We start from the raw sequence: 24,696 nt of genomic DNA on the forward strand, positions 1-24,696 counted from the left end.
ATGCGGGCGCCATTGTGCGTTCAGCATTTCAGCCGCCAAATGTCCACCCATCTTTAACCGCATCCCCCGTCATTCAAGGGTCAATCATATGGGGCCGTTCACCACCTTCTTTTTTTTTCCAGCATGAAACCGCGGCATATTCTCATACCGTAGCGAACTTACCTACCCTCTTGCCCTTCTGCCGTCCCGAATTCTCGCGTCACGAAAAGCAGACGGCTTGAATGCAACGAGATTCGGCCGTCGTTCGGGAAGCCGTTTCCGTTGGGTTTCCCGACCGCGCCTAGCGTCCTTCATCCTGCAAGGCGAGACACCTCATGCGCCAATGGAAAGATGAAGTTAATAATGATATCTACAACAGTATGAATAAGCTCTGGCCCAAAGAGGTTTAACCTGGAGGGGAATGGTAGGGTAAAGGCTCCTCCTTCATGGTGATTTAGGAGGGAGGCTTTGCATGGTGATTCGACGCCATCCTCCACCGTCGGCTGGGAGGCTCCACCCCGCACCGTCTCTGGCCGCGACGGTGTCTCCAGCTCCCCAATTTTTCCCTTTCTCTCTCTCTTCTCCCCCACCTCCTACTAAGTGAACTAGTCTATACTATGGGCTAATATCACCCTCTCTCTCCGCGTCTCCATCTCCATCTCCATCATCTCTCTGATTTTGGCCCGAATGGAACTAGTGTCCCGAGGGTGAGAGAAGGATGTAACCGCTACAGCATTTTCTTTTCTTTTCTTTTTTTCTTTTTTTTTCCTTTTTCCCCTCTTGTTGATTTACCCTTTTCGGCAAGTGATTCTCTCTCCTCCTTCCATTTCCGATTGTCAGCGACATCTGCCAATTGCTAGCATTCCATGCCTTTATCCAATGATTCTCAAATTCGCATCTCCACCGAATGCCGGAAAAAGACTTAGATCAAACTGTCCGCTGGCCCGTCCTAGCACCTTCCCTCCGACAACACGCGCAGAGCAACATGATTAGCCGTGGCTCACTGCATGAGAATTTAAAAAACATCGATCCATCCTTCGTTTTTTTTTTATATTTCCCCATGAGACAAGCCAAGAGCAGGCAGCGGAATTTCGTAGCGACAGATGTGGAAAAGTAATATTACTATTATCTCTCCTAACAGACAGACATCCTGCAAGGTGAGCTGCGAGCCTGCGACATAGTCGCACCTCATGGTCTCCACCGGTGCTAATTGGATCTAAGATATCACTCTTCCCATTTTTCTCTCTCCCAATAATGCAAACTCTGACACTTGACAGTCCTGTAGTCCCGTAAGGAAATTATGCGCCCGGATCTGCCATCGTCTTTCCTTCCCATGGTCGCGCAGCTGAACGTGCCTGTCAGAGATCTCGTGGCGAATCCTTCCACCCCTCCCATCCCCATCATTGCCCCCCTCTCTTCACCCCCCCGGAAAACCCTGCGTGAAGTCCCCCATCTTTTGCCGGGCCAACTACGTCAATGGCGTTCCGGTATACCCGCACTGACCGCGAAAACTCGGCGCCAAGGCGACAAGCCAGAGAAGAAATACCGAAGCTCATCGTATTTCGCCTTGGTATAGGAACAAGAGTCGACCAAGAATCGACAAGTCTTTCTCGGCAAAAAACGGGGTGGGGGCTCTGGCGCAAAGGGAAAAAAGCATGTGGGGGGAAACAGAGAGGCGGACCCGGTTTTTCGAGGAGATCGAGTGGATGCGGTCGGGGGGGCTAAAACATCGCGCGCCGACCGAAAATCGTCATCTTCCCTCGGCCCTCCGCCTTTCCATTGGCTCCCTCCCAACTCGGTTGACTGTTCCTGTGTCGGAACCAAACCCAAGATTGGCTCATTCGAGGATAGCAACAATCTGACTTTTCTGGGTCCTCCCCTCCTCCTCCTCCTCCTCCTCCTCCTCTCTCTCTCCAGAACGGAAAAAAGTAGGTCTCCATCACGCACATGGCCCCATTCCTTTCGGATGCTCGTAGGGGAAATTAATTTCACCGACCAAGAGACAGACTGCATGAATCTAGCTACCTAGACTAGAGTCTAGCCTAGAGAGACATGAGTGTTTTTCGCCGACTCGCGCATTTTTTTTCCGGAACACGGCGGATTCCCGGATATCGAATCATCGGCACGGAATCGACCACCCAAGGGTCCACCTAAGCAGTCAAACTGCGTGGAAGCTGTTGCTCGGGTCGAATAATGACGATGATAATTTTCCTTGCGCCGGCGCGAACAGACCAACCGGGTAAAAGAAACGACCTGGAAAACTAAGTAGAGTAACACCACTCAGGAGTGAGTTCGCAGCCGACTAAGCGACCGGCACATGCTGTTTGCTGGATAGTTCATGATGGTGATGATGGAGACCATGACGCTGCATCATCATGCGGTTTAGTCACTGCTTTGTCCGAGCGTATCTGCTGCCTAAACAGCGGCGAACGACGCTTTTCCAGGAGGCACTAGTCAAATGAGTCTCTGCGGGCTAAACCGCCGATGATGATGACATCGAAGCGACTGTCAGTCAGTGCTGTATCAGCTGTCTACCTATTGTGGAAAAATAAGAGCTTTAGCATTAGCTGCAGGCATCAACGCCGTAGTGCCTACCTCCAAGTGAACGGGGAAAACACGAGGATTTCTCGGGTTGGCTGGTTCATGCCCATCCCTCCGAGTGGGTGCATTTGTCGCAGTTCTACTAAGATACGCACACGCATACAGCGCCGAACGGAAAGTCGCCGTCCAATATTGGGCGAACAATTTTCCTGGGAAATACTCGGGTCCTAGCCGACCACGTTTTTCCTTTTTCTTTTTTCCTGTTCCCTTTGTGGAAATCGAAGAAAAAATAAAATCAGGCTGAAAACATCTCGACGCAGACGGCCCGATTGTTGAGACCGGATGTGTTGATGGTCGGCCTTGGCTCTCTCAACGCAAGTCGGGAAGTTCGACGGAAACCTTGACGCTTCAGGAAGATGGCCCGCCCGAAGGTGCGGAAAGGAAAAATTAAATTCGTTGCTTTGGGTCGGTTTTGTTTGTGTTGCGAAACAACCGTTCCCGCCATTCACTCGTATCACGTAAGAAGTCATCGTCTTGGTGGTCTGAGAAAAGGTCGGCCTGAGGTTATTGGAGGGGCACAAGTGGACATTGGCACATTGGTCGAGTTGTTGACTGAGTTTTTCGGTTCAGTAGAAGGTAAGGAGAAAGAGAGCAGAATTTGCTCTTCCATTCCTTCACCCAAGACCAAGTTCACACACCGAAGGCTTGTCTTGAAGATATTTTGCTGTTGTGTCACCGGTGCAGCCTTGTGCCTGTTAGTCATCAATCATCCGTGTAGCGAGCCGAGCTTGGCACTTTGCGAGAAGTTATGGACCAAGCAGTCAATTGTGAATCGAACAGAGAAAGACATAACTGCAGCAATAAATTTTGAAGGGGAAAGCCCCAAGGATTTATACTGCGCTCTAGCTCCCAGCTTTCAGTCAGGGAAAAAAGGGGGAATCGGGAGGCCGATGCTTCTTATACACAACAGCGGACTCGGCACGCCGGTGCCGAGTGTCAGAAAAGGCCATCTCGGTCTGGATGCCGGAGGTCTCGGAGGGTCGAGTCACGAGGACAGCCACAAAAGGAAGAGAACTAGATAGAAAGGATGGAAGCGAAGAGGAGACTTGACTGCCAATAATAGCTATTCCGGGAGGGGGGTTCTAACTGCGTCTGGCTTCACCTGGGATCAAAACAGGGCATGGGCGCGATCCCATTGTTGTTGTAGTAGAAGCGCGAAAAGGTACGCATGACAGCTACGACGGTTCTAGAACGCCCTCTGAGCTTACAGAGCTGGTCGGTAGATAGGCGTCAAGCCAGGAAGAGCCTAGGCGATTGTCAACTGGTGTGGGCAGGTCGGTGGTGTGATTTGGTATATATGAATGTATGTGTTGTTGGTACTTTGTCTTTTCTTTTTACTTACTATCTACTGGTGAATAATAACATTTGCTGTTGATTGGCGTAGGTTGTAGTTAGAAACTCCGTATTTCCGGAATAAATCCAGAGCCACTGGCAACGTTGTCTGGACACACGAGAGGCACAGCTTTTCTCATTTGCTGGACTACCCACGTGTAGACGTTGATTGGGACCACCTTGATTGTTGGTTACATAACCATGCACAGGCACTACATAACTGAAGTACTTTGTACACTTAATAACTATAATTCATCCGACCTTGCTGACTGTGCAGATGAAATCCTCCGTGCAGTTTGATGTTTGTTTGCAAGAACTCGGCATTGTTTCTCTGATTGAACCATAACAAAATAATTATAAAAAAGGACTTCAGAACTCAATCTATAATTAACACTAATATGATAAGTATTAACTCCTCCCTGTCTTTCGCTTTCATCTTCCAGTGCATTCCTGGACTGTTCGAAGACCCGATCGGTAGGTGACACTGCATTCATCCGGGAGACCTGAATGCATGCAGCCACAGGGCAAGACACGGACAGAGTCTTCACACCATCATTGGCATCCACCCCCCCTAAATTATTGCAGGGCTCACTCGATGTCTTGTGTTACCTCCCACCCGTCTCTTGACTCCTTGCTTACTTGGGATAATGAGCGACCTCACTTCGACCAATCTTGGGATTGCAAATACGTATCAGACATCCAGCAGGAGGTATGTATAGTTGCCTCAATAACCTATCCTTCGCAAGGAGTTCAAGAACACAACTAGTAACATAATCCCGCGGCGTAACACCCCTGGAATGCCAGGCTAGAATCACGCCACAACACAACATTCCAGCCAGCCACAGTATTCGATAGATGGACGGATTTTCGCTGTCTCCAGTAAGTAGTAGTACCAATAAATAAATAACTTAATTATTGGAATGCCGCTACTCTCCTGTCGAACCTTATCTGAGATTCAGTCGGCTGGTCGGGTCCGTTCTGTGCTCCTTGCTTGGGTGGTACTGAGCTTTGGGTGTGACTACTAGTACTAGTACTAGAAGCGGAATATGATTGTTCTGTTCGGTAGATAGTCATGTTAATAGTTACAACGGAAGTTAACTACTGCATGGGGAACTTACTGTAACTATCTATAGATTTTTTCCCTAGTGTCTAACTCTTTTTGAGACTATCTAACCAGTAGAGTATTGCTTATTGTCTGTCAAGTTCAGGGGCAAGTATCAAATGTATCCATCTCTTCGGGACCAGTCAACTAGTGTGGCGTGGGGAGAAAAAAGCAAGCACGTTTGTTCTCAACAGTTCGTATCCAGCTCCGATCACGCAGCGTATTTTAGGCAATGTAGGCAGCCGTTCGTGTTGCCATCGTATTTGCTGATCGTCGAGCCACTGCAACCCTGGTGGGATGGTTGGGTCTGGCCGGCCTCGATAATACTATGTTTGCATCGTTCGGCAATTATGTGGCTTGCAAGAATTCAACTGGCTAGTGCATATGTAAATAGTACGTTTGATGAGATATGCCATCGGCCGAGAGCAGGGCCTGGACTACTGGTATGGATTGACAGTAATTAAATCTTCGAAATGACTATTGAATTATTTGGGGGCGCATCGTGCATAATGGAGGTTGTTGGTGAGGATATACTACTAGTACATACTACTTGGGACTACTATATATATACAGCTAGTATTATACTTATACGCGGACGATGATCACCAGCTACTACTGTTTACCACATGAATAGGAATGAATAGTATTATTACTATGGACGAAGTTCTTCCGAGACACTTTATTACTTCAGTTCGATTATGATCGATGAATTCAAAAGTTGCCTACATATAATGGAATTGTGCTTATTCCCTCCTCCTCCCCCCCCCCCCCCCCCTCTCTCTTTTGGTCTGACCTCAGACGATCCCATCGCGTGTTTCACGTGTTGTTTCGATCGACCAGCTGCAGGCTTACCTGCAGACTTCGCTTAAGTTCTTCGTACTGACGAATTGCTGGGGATTCGACTCTTCTCCCACGACAGCATACTTGAATCGCAACTCCGCGAAATTGAACTGCATGAGACCCTAGAGATAGGTATTTACTTGTCGGGATGCCGAACCACCGCACTGACAGGAAACGAACTCCAGCGCCTCAGGCACCGACCACACAGAATAACCCTTAGACTGACGTCGCAACTGTCACAAAAAGCGCCCGTCCTTCGCCACGCTTGTCGCGCCCGACGATCGTCGCTCACGCAGGGAAAAAGCTAGACTACCTTCCAACACGCGTCTCGATCCTTGCGAATAGGAGACTGGACTCTTCTAACAAATGCCTCAAAAACTCCATAGCACAGGCACAAATGACGTCGTCAAGGCACGGGCCTGCTGGGATAACCTGAAACTACTACTAAGTTACTGTACGGCTGACGGAGCGGAAGCCTTGACCCCTGGGGTATCTTTTGAGATCCCTGCCAGCCTCGCCCTACTTCGAAACCCCGTCGCATCCATCGGCAGACTTACCTCATGGGCATCGCAGAAGCGACACTGTCATCTGATTGTAATCCACGCCAAAAGATCCAAAATGATTCGATATTAACACTAACAACGGTCTTTTCTTCAAAGGAGGATTTCCCTGGTTCATCGCCGCAATCCTTCCGAGGTCAAAACTCTGACTTGACGCACCTGAGTTCGCACCTTGGGTGCAGCAGGCTAACTTGCCGAAAACGGGTCTGGCAAGAAAAACACCTCGCAGCGCGAAATTAACACGACCTCGTTCTTGTCCACGCGAGAGTGCGATCATCCCTGGCCCAATGAGCGTGGTTCAGCCATGGGTCTCGGTATGACTCCAAATTACCCCCACAGCCGCATCAACCCGAAACCCGGAGAAGACCGCATGAGTTGGTCGGGCGGACGCATGTGGCACTTTCTTTCCCACCTTTGGGGGCCGGGGCAAGAAATGGGTCCCCTCCCTCGTCTCCAGGCTCCATCTTGCCCCGGTGCTTATTCAATATGCCTCAAAAGGGAACCAGGGCTGAAGTGCTCCATTATCATCTGACCAGGGGGGTCGTCATTGCTCACACCCGGTTCATTATCACCTCAGCAAAAGAAGAATTTTTCTTTCTTTCCCTCCTGGGTGGCCGTCCAATCAAAACTCAGGATAAAGTCTTTTCCATTCTACTACTAGTACACAGTGCATTTCTGCCTCCGTCCTTTGATGCCGAAAAAGCAAATCCAGGACATACGATGCAAAGACATCGTTCAATTTCATGATAGATTTCGCGGTACCCAACCGACCCGGAGAACGAAAAGGCGGGTTTTCCACATGCACATGTGGACTTGTCGTTGCAGCAAGCCTAATGGCCAAGGCCCCATACCTAGCCAAGCCCCATAGCCAAGTTGAGTTCGCTCGAATGCGGATTGGAGGAATACGCTTCCGCCTCACGACGCTATATTACCCGTACTAATGGCGAATTTGAGGGGAACTGAGACATGTAAGAGCCAGCCAGTTCAACGGCAGTTGCAAAGGAACGAGCTTTTGCCACACCGCCATCGTAGATTCACCTGCCTAACATGGCTAGTGCCTTTTTTTTTTCTCCATCGTTAAAGCCTCGGCTCCGTGTTACGGGAGATGAATCCCGGGTTCGCGCGTGTCGCGACACCTCAAGATCATACGTATAGTTGAGGAGCCACCGATCAGTCGCTGTCTGCCCACGATCTGTAGGTAGTATGAACGTTCACTAGCATTTGGGTAGAAAACAAGTTCATTCACTGAGATATCGCCGTTCAGTAAAATATTGTCTATTGAGCGTAGAACATGAGATCTTGCGTTGGTCCGTAGTAACGCTAACTCTTAGTATATGACCTCATGCTCATGTATTGCATGAAAACTACTACAGCGCATTATAGAGGATCATTTATAAGTCGTATGACTTGAATCGTAGCCTTGATTGCGTTCGTGATGGTATGGGCTTCGGGCAAATAACATAGTAATAGTATAGAACAAAGCTACTACTGTACACATAGTGTTTCATCACACATATATATATTGTCAATCTAGTGATATACTACATTCCTTACTCGCGAAGCCCCCCTAATATTTTCTTCCGTGTCATATACTACATCAGTTTCCAATAGTAGGTATCATACCCAATCATCATCTATAAGTATGTATATATATATATATACTATGATATGCGGGATGATAAGTTCATCTGTCACGGACACCAAGCATTGAACTTCAGTCTAATTCTACCAGAAAACATAACAAGAGCAAATAGAGATCAGCATCGCACCTGAATTGAAGTTATCAGACAATGCCATATCCTATGAGAGTAATATTCTCGATACTGGCGGTCACCACAAGCATGAATGAAGGTTTACAAGCATGCAGGGCAAACTCTACAGAAGTCTCATTACAGTCCCAAACACATTGCTGGGAAGATATTGAGCATCGACTACGGATGTATATATAGACCAGAGCCCCTCTCTGTCCTGGTAGGGTTTACCTGGGCTCATATTTCTTTGTTTTACCTACAGGCCCCTGCGCATACCATTTCAGAAACTCGGCGATATGATATATTGGGTCTGTGCATCAATCCATCTTATACACTTTCTATTGTGGGGTTACTTCAAATGTAAGTATAGGTAGTACTAGATGTTGTGGACTAGTTATGTACAGCGGAGCATGTCCTAACCCGAGACAGCCTGGAGAGGCTTCTATGCTAACTTATTTAGTCCACTTTAGCTTTAGAATTACATTTATATAATTCGTGAAACTCGTAACCGCTTAGAAAACGGCTTGATACTATTAGCGTCGCCACCTGTACACGCTCTAGCACTTGTAATCGAAGGATCGAACTCATCTCTTCGTTGTGAGTGTCTAGGGACCGAGATCAATGTACATGTAGTTTCTATGCGTTGATCCAGCAAGTTCATACATATTGCAGCATGCTATGTTGATCTTATAGACACTGACTAGAATGTCATACTCCGTAGTAGCTGCCCACTTAGATAAGTACTGTCTCCGGAGTATATTGGATCTTCTTACATAGCAGCGCTGGTAGTTGGATGATGCTGTAAAACAAGAATGTGATAGATGATGATACTCGATTAAGCTTTAGTCATCTTGGAAGATTAACTTATGACCTACTTATAGTGACATGCCATCAAGAGAGATAGTCAGCAAAGGCCGCCGCAAGCAGAACTGTATCCCTGGTGGGTCGTACGTACCTTGGGAGAGAAAGCTGATTTCGATTCTTGATGGTCAAGGTGACTAACTCTTTAGTATTTGTTCTTCCATCATGCTATTCTATAGTACTGCAGCGTGCGTTGCTTCATGCTCTCGGAAGGTTAAGATATTCGACAGTATCCAAAATCAAATAATGCTTCAGAATTCAAATAATCGCATAGCTAGCATCTCATATAACATTCTTGATTAGGTCAAAGATTTTATGAACCTCAGTTCTCGTTCTCCATCTGTAAGAAACATATTATTTCTGAGAGTTGGAGAAAGACTATTCGTCTCGAATCGAGCAACTTTAGTTTCATTACGGTACAAAGTCTGAAGGTCAAGCTCAGCTATCCCATGTGGAGCATACTTCTTGCTCAGTATTATGCCAGCTGCCAGCCCACTCGCAGAATCAAGAATTCTTTTTATTCTTGTTGAGGCAATATAAATACACTGGTCTGAGCTATAGATGGAAGACTAAATGCTCTATCAGTTGATGCAAGTGCCATCACAGAAATTTATATGTTGACCAAACCTACCTTGTTATGGTTTCTAAGGCGTAAAAGTTCCTGATGAAAGATTCCAGAACAAACCTTTCAGATAGTCGTATCTTCACGGCCTGCTTTTCTGTGGGCATGATGAGCATGGCTACTGCTTAACAGTTTATAACAGTTGAAAATTCGAGTATAGTACTTATCCAAATACCTTAGTAGTTAAGTTATTCCTAGTTATCGCCGCCCTTTAGCTTAACAGACTACTTATATTTGACTCCATGCAACATGCTTCACCATGCTGCAGCGGATCAGTTCTTCCAGCCTGCATTTCACCCTTGCCGCTACGGTTCCATCTGAAACCGATGTGCTTCCCAAGATGCAGATAGGCATCCAATTCTCAACCGTAGGAATGTAAAATTGAGACTCAAGGGCCCTTTAAGGATGATGGCTATTTTCTCTAGTACGGCGCGTTTCCATTCCCAGGTAGACCTTTCGAGCGACCCGAAGAGAGATGATTCGTCCTATAAACAAACCACTGCGTTCAATATCATACCTACGTATCAGACGCAGGGATACATACGAGCAGCAGTTATAGGAGGCAGCGTATGCGGGGATAATGACACAGCTATAAGATTTACAGGTCGCTTTATTAAACACCTTTTATATCACTGACCTGAAGATGTGGGATATGCTATCCATGGCTTCTTTGGACAGCACTGTTGCCACTGTTTGATCTTGATCATTGAAAATGTGGTTAAACGCCTCGTTGACTCAGGCTCCCAAAAGCTTTGCTCGAAAAGTGAAAGAATCTACCCATGATGGCTTGTCATAATGCCAGAATGAGAGCACCGTTCATCAAGAACTGTGGTATATGTTATTACAAGATAACGTTGCTGCTCAGTTGTTCAAGAAGCTATCAACACTAGTCTGACGGCGAGTTAGAGCTTCAGGCTTTATGCTATTCCACCAAAGGACTGTTTATAGATACCAAATGATGGAAGGGTGCAGAGAGCATAGATGAAATTCCAGCCCGAGCATAGACCATGGATTCAAGTCTATAGTTTGCCAGGTCTAAGGTCATCTTGCTTTTGAGTAAGATGGCCTTATTATCCATAGAGCTCATATATGTCACACGGCAGAGTTTCACGCTCTGAATGTTACAGAACATGTCGATGATACAGGAAGGGCAAAGTAGCAGAAAATAATAGTAATCTTTCCAACGTAGTTTGGCTGGCATAGGGACCCGGTCGAGCTCCCAAAACAATTAGTGAGCACAATGTTGGAACGAGAAAACACGACGCAGGTGATTTACTATCATAGCAGATGCAGCGAGTTGATGATAAGACTGGAGGCACAAAGAGGACAGACTGATTAGGACTCGCCCGGGAGCAGCACAGGGAGGATTTAAAGACAATGTAGGAGCTGAAAATGGGGCGCGAGGTACATCCAGGAGAATAAGGGCCTGAAGATTGATCTGGGGAGTAGTCAACACAGAAGAGGGGAATGGAAAAAGATGAAGTTGAGCAGCAAAACCTGCCATTATCTGGTTAGAGAGCCGGATTAGTGCGGTATTAAGAATGGTAATCTCTCTCCCCCTGCTGTGCTCTGATGCAGGCCTGGCTACCATCATTCACTGTAGTGCAGAAAGAGAAACTCCATATCGGGATTGATTTCTTTATTTTTCCATTGGCCCTAGCTGAAAGATAACATGCTGCAGGAAAGAAAGGCATGGTTTATCAAAGAAAACAGCCCTCCTCAGCCTCGGTCAGCAAACATGGACTCACAGCCGTCATTGTGTGATAGTGAGCCGGGGTTCCTGTGACCAAAAGCTTTTACCAATGCTCCGTCTGCATAGTATGTCACACCCTTCTTTTATCATTGCCGATAAAGCCAGGAAGTCGTATCTTCCATTTTTGACTTGTTGATGAGCGGCGGAGGTGATATCCCTGCATCGGGTAACAAGCTGTAGGGTACTAGCTCTCATGCTATCGCAACACTACAAATAGTAAGCCATCAGGAACGAGTCTAGGGGCGTGAAGTTGCCAGTTACTCCGGCAAAAGCAATGGTAGTCATAGATGTAAGTCAAAGGTGACCAGATATGCAGCAATGGGGCCTACTATATATGCCCTTTAGGCCAACTCTTTTCACCGGGACACTAGGCCACCCCTTTAAAGCGAGTGAGATCTACATACTCGTGACAAATTCTGAAAGGCCGATCGGTAATATGAAATGCCAGCAATATCACCTGCATGGACCTAAGCAGATCGGAAGTACTCGGATGACTTGCTGCGATCGCAAATGTCATCGCGCACATGGGCTGGATCTATGGAAATCTCACCAGCGAGGCAATTCTCCGCTTGTTCTGCTAGTCACTTTTCAGGCCGGTAGTCCGCTGTAGGCACTGAACCAAGGAAGACATCCAGACAAGCCGAGCATACATTGCTTTGTTGACTTTAAAAATAAGGAGAACAACCGGAGCATAGTTACTCCTTCGAGAGAAGGCCTCCTTTCGATATTGAACTGTAGTGAATGTCATCTGGCAAGTCGCACGGTCGGTTCGGAATGATGAATCCTCGATGGCTACACAACAGCTTGCTATGCGCAGTAGTGCGGATTAGCCAAAGGAATCAAAAGCAAACAAAGCCAGGGGAGTTTCATGTTGGCAGCTTGTGCGATGCAGGAACAGCCACCTCGCATGGGACAAATCTACGGCACGGCAAAGAAGATATGTGAGTCTGCGACAATTCCTCTGAGTGCCATTCAATCCCCAGTGGGACTCGTCACTCTGAAAATTCCCGCAATCCTCCTAAATGTCTATCATCCCTTGCTTCTAGACGACACAGTGGCTGCATAGTGGCTGGATCGGTTCCCGCGACCGCAGCGAGTGCGTATCATAAATGCCAGAGACTACTCCGTACCAAGCTTCTCCCTGATCGCTGACGCACGTTAGTAGTACCCAAAAGCAACAACACCCGACCATTGACTCGCTAACGGCGCGAAACAAGCAAAACAAGCAAGAAAACAGGCGACTCAGAAATACTTTGATCGCCGGCGGAGAATCACATCACTGCAGAGTGAGCCCCTTAAGGGGATAGTGCTAACCCAGGGATGGTCGATCTCAACCAGGAGCCCTCGCTCTCCAGTGTATCGATCCTCCGCGGCCCGGGGGAGCTGGTGTTTCATGGAAGATACTTCTTAACATCCTCAGCAGAGCCCCGGCATGCCGGTCATTGCTGCCTAAGCTGACATGCCGACGTTGGCTGGTACCTGCCTATGGAAAACCCAGCTCAGAGAACAGCAAACGAATGGCAAGCTCAGGAGCTCCCACTCCATGTGCATGACCCGGATGATCGACAAGTATGAGATGCGCAGCCGGGCAATCATCCGACGCAATCCCAACCCATCCTGTCCCCAGCCTCGAATTGTTCCGCCGATCCGACCGATCAGTTTGCGACATGATGATGCGGCCCTGTCGATCATCAAATCTGGGGAGGGAATGCTGAAAGCCAGACGCAAAAGCTGTGCGATGCAACATGCCAGCCAAAATCCGATTGAACATGGTCAGTGCGTTTACAGTTGGCACAGCTGTCTACTGCGCACTTATCGTGAGTCACTGATATGGCGACATCGCTGCGGCTTCATCGCACACCGCAAAACGCCATCTTGTCGAGTTGGGCATTTAGGTGGCAACAGAGCGACTGACAGCAGCAGCACGCGATAAACCAGCAGCTTTCTGGAAATTGAAATCCGATTAAAACTGGGCCAGATCAGCCGTGGATCAACCATGGATGCTTGGGATCCACACGGATGAGCGACGCGCAAACCACCGCAAGGGATTCCAGCCCACCATTGCTGTTAGCGGTGCAAAATCTTATCGCTAGCGTCACTGTGTGGCCACGGCCCGGTTTATTAAACGGCCTGGGACTGGCTGGAGGCCGAGTTCACAACGATGGATGACGGCTCATTGCTGCCCATTATTTCAGCGCCTTATAAATCTCCAGAGCCAAAAAGCAAAAGAATCGCCCTGATACTCCGCTGGCCCGGTCCACTTTGCCTCAGCGGTGACGGAGACCTTATCCCGAAATCCCTTAAAAACAATCACCAGACCGCAGGCGGATCAGGACCCTGAAGTGCAGTAGTCCTTGTGCCGAATCGTTCTTTTCTTACCCCGGTGGTTGTGTCTTTACAGAGGATGCCGTCCGACCAGCCCTACCCGACCCGGGATGATGCCTCCCGATCCCCGAGTCCGAACAACGGCAAGAACAAGACCACTGTTGAAGTGACGCAGAACAGCCTGGACTCGGCTCCATTGTCTCGGCGATCCTCGCTCTCACTGACCGACCAGGCCAGCAGTAGTAAATTCGCCTCCACCCCCGCGACCGGAGCTCAAACCCCGGATCCTTTGTACGCCCACCTCGCCGGCCACGACGACACGCTCAAGAAATTCCCCCAGGTTATTGCACACGCGCGAGATGACAGTGAAGACGAATCTTATGAGTTGCCTGTGGCACGACACAGTCGCGGCGATGCAGATCCTACCGATGGCCAGCACCTCAGCTACCGCCGGCCTTCTATGGTCGCAGCTCAGGGCAGGGACTTCCCCGACGAGGCCGGCTCCCCACCCCCTAAGCCCACCCAGGGTCGTCCACCAGAAATCAGCAGTTTCGGTGCCGAGATCGTGTTGATCGCGGTCTGCTCCGCAGGTCTGATGTTGTTTTCGTTCCTCCTCGGAGATGTGCTCGCTCCGCAGCTCCAGTTCCGGCAAGCCCTCGGCATCACCAATACCGAGCTACCCTGGCTTGTCGGCTCCTTCAACGTCGCCAATGGCTTGTCCGTCGTGGTGTCCGGCTCGTTGACCGACCTGACGCCTCCCAAAGCCCTTATGGTCGGCGCTTTCCTCTGGCTCAGCGTCTGGAACATCATTGGCGCCTTCTCCGTCCACCCCTCCCGTTATGTGCTCTTCTTCGTGGTGCGCGCCATGCAGGGCCTGGCCATCGGCGTCTTGGTCTCCGGTAGCATGAGCATTCTCGGCCGCGTCTACAAGCCAGGCATTCGCAAGAACCGCGTCTTCTCCGCCATGGCCGCCTGCGCCCCGTTTGGCTTCTCCCTGGGCGCCATCGAAGGCGGTCTCCTCTATCAAAACCTTCCATGGATCTTCGGCTGCAACGCCATCATCACCGCCATCTGTGCTGTCGGAGCTTACTTCTCCATCCCCCCGCTGCGCCCTATGGCAGACTCCGCCGGAGGCGAGGTGCCCTCGCTGCGCCAGTTCGACTACCTTGGCGCCGCCTTCGCCGTCGGCGGCTGTGTTTGCTTACTCTTTGGACTGACCCAGGGTGGCGTCACCGACTGGTCCGTATACACCTGCGTGCTCACCGCAGTAGGCATCGTACTACTCATCGGCCTCTTCATCGTGGAGCGCTACGTACCACGCCCTCTGATCCCCAACCGCCTCTGGAATACCAAGGGCTTCACCCCGCTCATGATCGCCTACTTCCTGGGCTTCGGGTCCTTCTTCGGCGCCTGGCAATTCTACGCCATCCAGTTCTGGCTGCGCATCCAGCACGCCAGTCCCATCGATGTGGCATTATACCACCTCCCAAACGCCATTTTTGGCGTCATCGCCACCTGGGTGGTCAGCCGCACCTTGCATCTCGTCCCGGGCCACTACATCTACACTATCTCTATGTTCGCCTTTACGCTCGGACCTGCTTTCTTCCTTCCCCAGAGCCCTACCACTACGTACTGGGAACTGTCTCTTCCTGGTGTGGCGCTTGTTACCTTTGGCCCCGATTTGGCTTTCGCAGCCGCTTCCATCTTCATCACTGGTAATGTGGCGCGCTCGTACCAGGGCAGTGCGGGGAGTCTGCTGGTTACGAACCAGAATCTGTCGTCGGCGATTATCACCAGTGTGGCGGATGCGATTGGCACGCGGGTTGATAAGCAGGCTGATGGGAGTGTTGGGCTTACTGGACTGCGTGCTATTTGGTGGTTCGCACTGGCGTGTCAGTTGCTGGCAGCGCTGGTTACGGTTACGTCGGTGAGGATACCCAAGGAGGAGGAGAAGGAGCATATTACTTGATGCCCTGATGGTAACATGTGTGTTTCATTCTCGGTTTCGTTTTTCGGGTTGTCACGGTGCGTTATAAAATAGATAGATGGTTGGGAACTACATTCTATACATAGATTTCGGCCTTAATGGATTCAAAATGCATCCATAATCAAGCATATCTTCAATACTAATATACGAACTACTATACTCTTCCCCTCTCATGATCCACCACTGGTAAAGGCAGCTCCCTATGCAACCTCACCCGAATTCTCTCATCCTCATCATTACCATCCAACAACCCCCTCCTCAACAAGAAATCCACCACCACCACCGCACTATTCGGCTTAAACCTCCCCTCCCCTAGCGCCTTCTTCACCTCCTTTACACCCCACAGCCTAAAATCCTCCACTTCACTATCTGCCGGACTTGGAACCACCTCCTTCCCCAACCTCAACTCATACAAATACTCCACCTCGGGCTGCAACAGCTCCACCATGCCTATCCCCCCAACGCTCTCCTTCTTAACATGGAAATATGAAATCCGATCCACAAACCTCATTTCCCTCTGCATCAACTCTTCCGGGATCTCCGCCTCCTCGCTCGCCTCCCGCATGATGGCCTCTCTCGGTAGTAGCCCCATACTTAGTCCCCCCGCGGCAGTGGTGTCTAACATGCCGGGGTAGGTCTGTTTAAGGGAGGAGCGTTTGGCGATCCAGATGTGCGGTGTGTTGGAGACTTTGTCGTCGGTGTAGCAGAGCATTTGCACGCCGTAGGTTACTATGCCGAAGAGGGCGCTTGCGGCGCGTTCTATTTCCAGGATGATGGTCCCGTCTGGGCCATAGAGGGGGAAGGTCTCGTTGCGCCAGCCGCGGAGGATGCCGTGGGAGAGGAGTTGCTGGAGGGTGGGGAGGAGGACGGCGGTGCGGGTGGAGGCGGTTGCGGTGGGAGGTGTGAGGAGGGTGATTGTTTTGTTGGAGGGAGTGGTGTTGATGGTCCAGGTGTTTGGTGGCCAGGGGAAGGTGGTTATGAGCTCATTGGGGACGTAGCCTAGGGTTTGGGGAATGCCGGTGATCCGGAAGGCGTGGTAGTTTTCCAGGATGGGGTTTTCCGCATCGTTGGTGGTGGGGTAGGGGAAGCTGTTGGGGAGGTTAGATGGGATTGAATGGGATTGAATTGAATGGGATTAGAAGGGTGGATGAACTTGCTTGTCGAGGTCTGCTACGACCTGGTACATTAATGATGTTGTTGACATGCTGTGTGTTGTAGTCAATTGCAGTAGTGGGTGTTTAGTTGAGTCCAGATGCGGGGGGATGTCAGGGTCTAGTCTATCTAGGTGGACAAAATAATGCCATTAAACTAGCAGATCAGTTAGCTGCTAGCTTCCTCACTAAAATTACTCTGTACTGTTAGCTGTTAGTGATCGGGCCGAGCTCAGACTGGCCGCATTGTTCCTCTGCAGAGATCATCAATCAAATCGGAAGTTTTAGCTAGCTGTGACCCTGCAGATGCCCAAGTATTGGGGGTGATAGAGATCCCCATGAATAAAGGAAATATTACAGATTGGGCAACTTCGAAAGTATGAATTCTACTTCTCGCTAGTGATGGGTGAGTAAATATGGAGAATTATAATCATAACATGTCTTAGGTATAGCTGCACCCGATCACGTGCACTAGCCTTGCCAGGAGTGGAGGATTCCCACGAAATGAAGTCATTCAGGAACAGCCCACAACGCCTCACTTCTCCCCCTCCCATCGTCCATTCTCTCTTTCACTCACATACCACCATCATCTTCCATATATCTCCCTGAACATATTTAATTACCGTGGCGCCTCAACAACTCCCTCGCTTTCGCTGGCGCCCCCACCGGGCCCCCCTCAGGCTACCCCTTCCTCCTCCGCCCCTCCGCTTCCCTGCAGCTCGCCATTCGCGAACAGGCAAATTATTTCGCCATTTCCTTCGCTTCCTGTTCGGTCCGCACGCCCCTACCCGTGCACAATCTCGTCTCTGGAGTCTGCGTCACGAAACACTCCCCGCTCTTCGACATCGAGCACAGGCGGGGCTATACCGGGCCTTGGTGAAGCGGCAGGCGAGACTAGCACGCAGTCGGGAATCTGGTCGTAAGGGTATCCTTGGTTACCTGAACAGAAAGGGGAACCGCTTGGCTGGTCGGACAGCTCCTGCGACGGGTGGTATTGTACATAGAAGGCTGGCGCAAAGCACCGGGGCTTTGCGAGCGGGAAGAACCAAGAGCTCAGGCCTCACGCCAATGTCACAGTACGAGCCTTCATCCTCGTCAGCATGGGGCTCTAGTACTGGGCGGGAGAGGGGAGCGCGCCGCAAGAAGGTCTTTGACTACTTGAAGGCTGCCAATGAGCTGCGCCAAACCTATGCTGCGCAATGGTCGGCGCAGATCGGTGGCCAGAGCGACTATGACGACTATCGTGATACCCCGGGCGCATTCCCGGACGTTGAGATTGCGCGATCCGAATTTGAAGAGATGGTGATATTCCCGAGCTATGCGAGGCGATTGGTGAAACATGAGCATGTGGATTCATACTATAGCCGCCGTCGAGGATCAAATGCCACCATTGAGGAGTATCGGGGCGAGTCCGATGGCTTTGGCACAGGCATGCCGATATGGGATGAGCTGGAAGACCAGAATGCGATCGTCGCAGTCGATGTGCGTGGCTGGGTATACGCACCTCATCGCGGGCCGATGACTCGAAAACATCGTCTGATGGTCGCTCTCGCTAGAAAGCTCAGCGGAGTACCAGCTCCTATGAACAGCACGAATGACGGTGATGAACATAATGCAAATGACTCTAGGACTGAGAAGGGGGACGAAGAGCTGGTCAATACGCAGGCACAATCGATCATTAAGCAGGCTGAAAAGGAGGCTGATCCCGTATGGAAAGACAGCGCAGAAGATCGTGGTGCCCAAAATACTCCCGGACGACCTCTCCAGAGGGCAGCAACGGCACCGCTGAGCAAGGATGAACTCTCCGTCGCCAATGCGCACCTCCTGGAGCGATTACGCCCTTTCTTGACGAACCCGGTAACAGGAATTCCCGTCACTGTCTTCTTCTTCAACAACGACAAAAGTCAGTCGAGGAGCGTGATGACCGATGAGTCCGGTCACTTTCGCCTACGAGCGTCACTACCTTTTATCCCGACTCACGCCCGTGTGCTAGCCTCCGAGGATCTCTCAGCTGTGAAGGAAGTCAAGGTCATCGAGCCCACGGGCGTTAGCTTGATCAGCGATATCGACGACACGGTAAAACATTCTGCTATTGCTAGCGGGGCCAAGGAGATGTTTCGCAACACCTTCGTCCGCGAACTGAACGAGTTGACGGTCGACGGTGTTACTGACTGGTATGGCAAGCTGGCGAAAATGGGAGTCGACCTGCACTATGTCTCTAATGCCCCCTGGCAACTCTATCCTCTTCTGGAACGCTACTTCAAGCTCGCCGGCCTGCCCCCGGGTTCTTTCCACTTGAAACAATACAGTGGTATGCTTCAGGGGATATTCGAGCCTACGGCGGAAAGGAAGAGGGGCTCTTTGGAGCAGATTTTGAGAGACTTTCCTACCCGCAAGTTCATTCTCGTTGGAGACAGCGGTGAAGCGGATTTGGAGGTATATACCGACATCGTTCTAGCAAACCCGGGACGGATTCTTGGAATCTTCATTCGCGACGTCACCACCACCGATCGACAGAAATTCTTCGAGAAATCAGTGGACCACTTGGAACATGATTTGAACCGGAGCCGCAGCAGTCCGCAGCTTGTGGAAACTTCTGATGCCGTGTCTAAACGTCCGGCATTACCACCTCGGCGGCCCGTGGAAACAGCCTATCCGTCCGCGGATGCCGTGAGCCTAGACAACGCTGACTTGATTGATCTTAGCGACGAGGTGGAACAGAAGATGTCTTTGGCTGATGTGAAGAAGCCCTCCACCGGGCGCGGACCACCCGCGAAACCTTCCAAGCCCTCCGCGTTGCGCTCAGTCTCGACTAATCCAGACATGAGCAAAGACGAGCAGCCTTCACTTCAAGAAACAGCCAAACGAAAACCTGTGCCACCACTACCCCCACGCCGCTCTTCCACTAAGTCCGATGTTTCGTCCGACAACATACTTGATACCGAGAATAATACGCCTGTGAATAATATAGCGAGACCAATGTCCGTACGTCCTAAGCCTAGCTTACAAGATATCTCCAACGACAACGGGACTGGCACGAGGTCGACTCGCTCAAAGCAAGCACCGCCACCTCCTCCACCACGCAGAACCAACACAGGAACTTCAACCCCGGGTTCTATCTCGTCACAGCAAACTATCAACCGCCCAACACCCCCACCCCTTCCCCCGAAACAATCATACCCCGCATCTGCAGCCACAGCAGCGCTACAATACGCCTCCGACCGTTTGAACTGGTCTCCAACCCCATCGAACATTCTCCGACCGGCCCAGCCAAACTCCTCAGCAAGCAGGTCCAGCACCAGCGTCGACAGTAGCACTCCGAACTCAACGGCGGTCCCAGCAGCCCCTTTGCCCAACAAACGAGAGGAACTATGGCGACGTCGCTGGGAACGCGCCCAAGAACTTCTGGAAAAGCAAGGCGTGGTGCTGGGCAGTTGGCGCGTGGGCCAAGATGCACAGGACGTGAGTTGCTGGTTGGTAGAGGAGGCGATGAAGGATATGAAACGGGGGTGAGGAGTAAGCTAGCCCGGAGGGTGGCAGAGCCAAGACCCTGGTTGGTCATTTTGCATATACACATACGTATATATAGCCTCTCAGCGTCTTCTGGGAGGTTGTATAGCCTCAATACATTTGAAAAGTAATAGATACCATTAGTGTGGGCAGCTTAGTGAGCATATACACTTCCTCCGCACCTTTCCTAGTAACTTAGTATCTTACTGCCAGAGACGGTGTAACTAGTGCCAGGGCTTGTGACTACTGCGTCCTCGTGGCGACCACTTGGAATTTAGCCGCTTGAAACCATACGTCCATACTGTAACGTTGCTGGCGCTTTCGCTTACATCTCATCTCGGTCGCAACTTTATGGCCCAGCTATCCCAACCTCAACCATTAAAAACCACCAGTACTGTCGATTGACGATAATCTCGACTTTCACATGCCAAATCACCGCCTCTAAAATGTTACATGACGCTGAGTCCCGAAGATCCGCACATCAGGCATTCCTGGGGATGAAGAGGTGAAGAACCTCAAGCAGCAGTAGATCTCCATCTCGTTCATTCAAGAGTATACAACAGCGTCCCCCATCCCAACTGATCATACCCACCACTCGTAGTTCCATAATCGCCACCACCGCCCTCTGCTCCATCGCCATCCTCAACGACCAAATCCCGATATTCCTTTGTGTAAGTGACATTCAGTCCCTTGAGTACACCATAATGGTTATACAGCAGCTCCCAGATGGGTCTGATATCTCCGCGGCTGGAATTGCTGATAACCGTCTGGTTCACGTCGTCGCTGTTGTTGTATGTAGTGTAGGGAACCTCGTTGCCAAGGTTGTATTTGGCGACGTATTCCGCACTAAGTTATCTTTTTGTAAGCATGATGTATTCCATACTGAGAGGAAGGATAGGGGAGGGAGAAGATAAACCAAGTGTAGGAGAGAGAGAGAAGGGGGGGGGGGGGGGACTCACCCAGCCAGAATGCGATTATCCAAATACTCAAACAAATCCGTCCCCTGATTATACGCCGTCAGGGCAATAGGCCCCAGGAGAGCAAAATCCAACATCGAATGGCCCTGGTCACGCCCTGCCTCTTGACCCTGACCCAGGGATTCCCCACCCACCTCATACAGCTTCCAGATGGCCTTTTCAATCTGGCCATTTCCCTCACCAGACTTGAAATAAGTCAATCCCTCATCGAACATAGTTTGATTATCAGTCAACACGCCAATAGACAAGACGGAGGCAATATTGCACAAATCCCAATTTGCCCAGTAATGATCAACAGCAGCGCCATGGTGATTCTGCAGGAAATCATGATTAAGAGGATAAAAGACGTCGACCATCATGTTCGCAAAGCGGGTCAAATTAGCACTCGGCCATGCGGAATACGTGCGCATGATCTCGGCGACGTTGGCGAATTCGTACCCGTATATGCCCGCGGCGAGGTACATGTCGGTCGTGCCGGAGATCTCGGTCAGGGTGGAGCTCCATTCGTCGAGGATGTTCACGACAACGTCGGCGTAGCTCGTGTTGCCAGTTACTTTCCAATAGATGGCCATCGCGTAGGCGGCTGCTATGTCTCTGTACAGAGAGGGATAGTTCTCGGTGTGGGTGCCATCTGCGCCGCGATAGACGATTGTCTTCGGGGAGGGCGTGTAGTCTAGGTTGATGTTGGAGCTGTTGGACAGTTTGTACCAGCCTGTTATCCAGGGTTCGGTGTTGCTGGATACTTTGGAGGTGATGCGTGAGAAATCAGAGGCTGTTTGGAGGAGGCCTGGATGAATGAATGAGGATGTGTCACGGTGGGAGACTTGAGATGGTCCATGACTGGAAACATCGAATGCTGCCGCCAGCGAGCAGAAGACCACCGGTAGTGTCAATTTCATCCTTGGAATGTCGGTTGAGACACAATGCTTCCCTCTGCTTCTGTGACATTTTCCTGTAGGGGTCCCTGGTTGGGTTTGCTTTAAATATACTATTCATGCTCGGTCCATTGGCCGGTCGATTAGCCGACCTTTCTCATTCTTCGTCGATTTAGGGAAATTGGGATCGACCCTGCGGGTTTTGCCGTTTGTAGGTAAAACAGGCCGGTAGATGGACCGGCACGAATTGCATAGCATGGCGATACAATTGAATAGGAGGTTCAGGGTCCATCCATCATCTATGTGTGACAGACACTGTGGGGAACAGGACGTAAGCCAGCGGAGGAAGGATCGGCTTCGGCCCCTGAGGGATAGATAGGATTGAACCACCAACACGGAGTAGGGTCCGTTACTTGGCCCGGCCGTTGGCCGACCATTCCTCCGATCTACTATCCTCAGTGGACTAAATCTTATATTAGTGTATAGTATCATCAAGGACATTCTGCTCATCTAATCTGATCTGCTATTAATAGATCAATGAACTCCCGTTTCCTTCACCTCCAAATCAACCACCCCCTTCTCATCCACAACTGGGCGTCGATCCACCTCCAACTCCCTCTCGCCTGTGGATTCCATGTCATAATTCTTCACAACAATCCATGTCGGAATAACACACAACCCTAGAAAAGCCGGTCAGTATTCAGCCTCTTCTTCAGATATCAATCCCACTTACCCAGCAAAATAGTATTCACAGCCATCGGCACCCGTCCACCATACCAATCCCTCGTATTTAATCCGTAAGAAATCGCCTCACCAAAACTCTCCTGACCGCGCAACACACCCGTCAACCTGGTCAACTCGGCGATATTATCAGTCATGCTTCCGACCAAATAATACAACCAATTCTGGCCCGTCTGCTGCGCAAACGTCCACATGAAGAGGACAAACGCGCCCTTAGTGAACCCCGGACTAGTGTAATCCATCGTCCCCAGATCAGGGTTCTTTTTATGGGCTGATGTATATTGCTCCTGCACAACCCAGCCAAGAATCCACGCCGTCACATGCACAATGATGACCCAATACCAGCCGTACGTGAGACGTTTCTTAGCGTCGATACGCTTCCAATCCAGCCAGTGAGAAATGATTTGCGAAGCAAGGATGGTGACCCAGTCGGAGAGGAAAGCGATGAGCGCACGAGCCCGGACCCCAAAATAGTACGTTTCGAAGTTACTCGAGTACTCATTGAAGTAGACGGCCCAGAAAACAGGGAGAAGAAGGATGACGGTGCGGTTTTTACATGTTTTCCAGAGGGCTTGGAATTCCGCTTTCCACGAGTCCTCGACCCGAAGGATGACCGGGGAGCCATCGGCGCGTTGGACTTTGTTGGGCGGGGTGAGGAGTAAAGCGACGGGGACGGCGAGACATTGTAGCACGATGAAGACAATGTAGGTGGAGTATCCCACGCTTCCTTTGTCTTTGTTTTTAATGTTGAGGGCCAGGACAATCGAGTTCCCGATGATGGGTCCGAGGGTGCGCCACCAGACCCAGATGTTGAGGTATCGGGCTCGTTTCGATGGTTCAGGGTATCCGATAGCGATGGCGCCTTCACTGGCCCAGAAGAGACCGGCCGAAATGCCACATGCGACGGCACCGACCAGAACTAGCCAGACGTTGCCGAACCGGTTGTTGGTGTAGAGACCGGCTGCGTAGACGGGGTAGCCGGCGGCGCCGAGGAGAAGGGCCCATTTCAGTCCAATCCGGTTGGCGATGGGCGCGCCGAAGATGCAGAAAATGCCCATGAGCCCGAAAACCAGTGCGTTGGCGGCATTCACCAGAAAAGGTTTCTCTTCGCCTCCGGCTCCCAGGGAGTTCATGGCGTTCCATAGCCCGGGGGCGAGAAAGCCAACAGCACCAATCACGCAGGCATTGAAAAGGGAGGTGCGGTACCACACTCGTTTGAGTGGCACTTTGCCGCCACTTCCATTCTCAGCGTCAGCCATAGTGAACTGAGATCAAGACTGGAATTATTCGTGGGATTGTTCGGAAATAAACTTCAGGGCGAGAGTTAAAGAAAGGGACGGCAGCTCGCCGAGGTTATGTATGATCCGCAAGAACACGCCATTTTGTTGTGCCAGGATTTCTCGCAAGCGAAGCGATGATAGTCTGTTCTATGTTGCGCTATATTAGGTCATGGAAATGTCGTGATGCATGTGTACATTCGAAAAGAAGGAATAACAGGGCGGCCAGGGCCGCTGAAGACGGCTGTCGCAAGCGGCACAGGCGATGGCGAGATCGGAGCTTAGTCTCCTTCGCCAATGAGAGAAGCCCTAGCAATGGAGCATGACGAGTTAGTCATTTTGTCGTCAATGACTTTGAATATTAGCATGATTGTAGGATCGATATTGGACAGCAAAACTTCGAAATAATCGACATGGTGAGTTGAATGTCACTCACTGCCCACGGTTGGCGC

The 24,696-nt window shown here is 50.4% G+C and overlaps 6 protein-coding genes across 6 annotated transcripts; 2 read left to right on the plus strand and 4 right to left on the minus strand.

Annotated features, from left to right (window-relative positions):
- Positions 1 to 1,392: 1,392 nt before the first annotated feature.
- BO87DRAFT_223032 (uncharacterized protein) lies at positions 1,393 to 2,434 on the minus strand. The gene has a single exon (XM_025618701.1). It carries the CDS (start codon positions 1,990 to 1,992, stop codon positions 1,453 to 1,455), a length of 540 nt encoding a protein of 179 aa, XP_025482662.1. The 5' UTR covers positions 1,993 to 2,434; the 3' UTR covers positions 1,393 to 1,452.
- An 11,159-nt stretch (positions 2,435 to 13,593) lies between these two features.
- Positions 13,594 to 15,786, plus strand: BO87DRAFT_374217 (efflux pump antibiotic resistance protein). The gene has a single exon (XM_025622737.1). The coding sequence runs from the start codon at positions 13,806 to 13,808 to the stop codon at positions 15,693 to 15,695; it is 1,890 nt and encodes a 629-aa protein (XP_025482663.1). The 5' UTR covers positions 13,594 to 13,805; the 3' UTR covers positions 15,696 to 15,786.
- An 81-nt stretch (positions 15,787 to 15,867) lies between these two features.
- Positions 15,868 to 16,966, minus strand: BO87DRAFT_404837 (thiamine pyrophosphokinase-related protein; the record flags this gene model as incomplete). Its single annotated transcript, XM_025625894.1, has 2 exons — positions 16,871 to 16,966; positions 15,868 to 16,801 (listed from the first exon to the last, which is right to left on the minus strand). The coding sequence occupies exons 1-2, from the start codon at positions 16,915 to 16,917 to the stop codon at positions 15,868 to 15,870; spliced, it is 981 nt and encodes a 326-aa protein (XP_025482664.1). The 5' UTR covers positions 16,918 to 16,966.
- Positions 16,967 to 17,708: 742 nt separating this feature from the next.
- BO87DRAFT_223142 (phosphatidate phosphatase App1 family protein) lies at positions 17,709 to 20,532 on the plus strand. The gene has a single exon (XM_025618702.1). The coding sequence runs from the start codon at positions 17,933 to 17,935 to the stop codon at positions 20,375 to 20,377; it is 2,445 nt and encodes an 814-aa protein (XP_025482665.1). The 5' UTR covers positions 17,709 to 17,932; the 3' UTR covers positions 20,378 to 20,532.
- A 384-nt stretch (positions 20,533 to 20,916) lies between these two features.
- On the minus strand, positions 20,917 to 22,250 carry BO87DRAFT_456875 (putative GPI anchored protein; the record flags this gene model as incomplete). Its single annotated transcript, XM_025628761.1, has 2 exons — positions 20,917 to 21,220; positions 21,334 to 22,250. 2 exons carry the CDS (start codon positions 22,248 to 22,250, stop codon positions 20,917 to 20,919), a joined length of 1,221 nt encoding a protein of 406 aa, XP_025482666.1.
- A 443-nt stretch (positions 22,251 to 22,693) lies between these two features.
- Positions 22,694 to 24,611, minus strand: BO87DRAFT_353629 (DUF895 domain membrane protein). Its single transcript, XM_025621246.1, has 2 exons — positions 22,960 to 24,611; positions 22,694 to 22,906 (listed from the first exon to the last, which is right to left on the minus strand). The coding sequence occupies exons 1-2, from the start codon at positions 24,224 to 24,226 to the stop codon at positions 22,761 to 22,763; spliced, it is 1,413 nt and encodes a 470-aa protein (XP_025482667.1). The 5' UTR covers positions 24,227 to 24,611; the 3' UTR covers positions 22,694 to 22,760.
- Between the last annotated feature and the right edge of the window lie 85 nt (positions 24,612 to 24,696).

The sequence above is a fragment of the Aspergillus neoniger genome (genome assembly GCF_003184625.1).
Source record: "Aspergillus neoniger CBS 115656 unplaced genomic scaffold BO87scaffold_7, whole genome shotgun sequence".
NCBI classification, from domain to species: Eukaryota; Fungi; Ascomycota; class Eurotiomycetes; order Eurotiales; family Aspergillaceae; genus Aspergillus; species Aspergillus neoniger.

Excerpts from the sequence above, each read along its gene's own strand:
- BO87DRAFT_353629 (XM_025621246.1), bottom strand. The coding sequence starts at position 24,226 with ATGGCTGACGCTGAGAATGGAAGTGGCGGCAAAGTGCCACTCAAACGA. Across the intron at positions 22,907-22,959 it reads TGTGAATACTATTTTGCTGG|GGTTGTGTGTTATTCCGACA; the intron begins GTAAGTGGGATT and ends CGGCTTTTCTAG.
- BO87DRAFT_223032 (XM_025618701.1), bottom strand. The coding sequence starts at position 1,992 with ATGCAGTCTGTCTCTTGGTCGGTGAAATTAATTTCCCCTACGAGCATC.
- BO87DRAFT_374217 (XM_025622737.1), top strand. The coding sequence starts at position 13,806 with ATGCCGTCCGACCAGCCCTACCCGACCCGGGATGATGCCTCCCGATCC.
- BO87DRAFT_223142 (XM_025618702.1), top strand. The coding sequence starts at position 17,933 with ATGTCACAGTACGAGCCTTCATCCTCGTCAGCATGGGGCTCTAGTACT.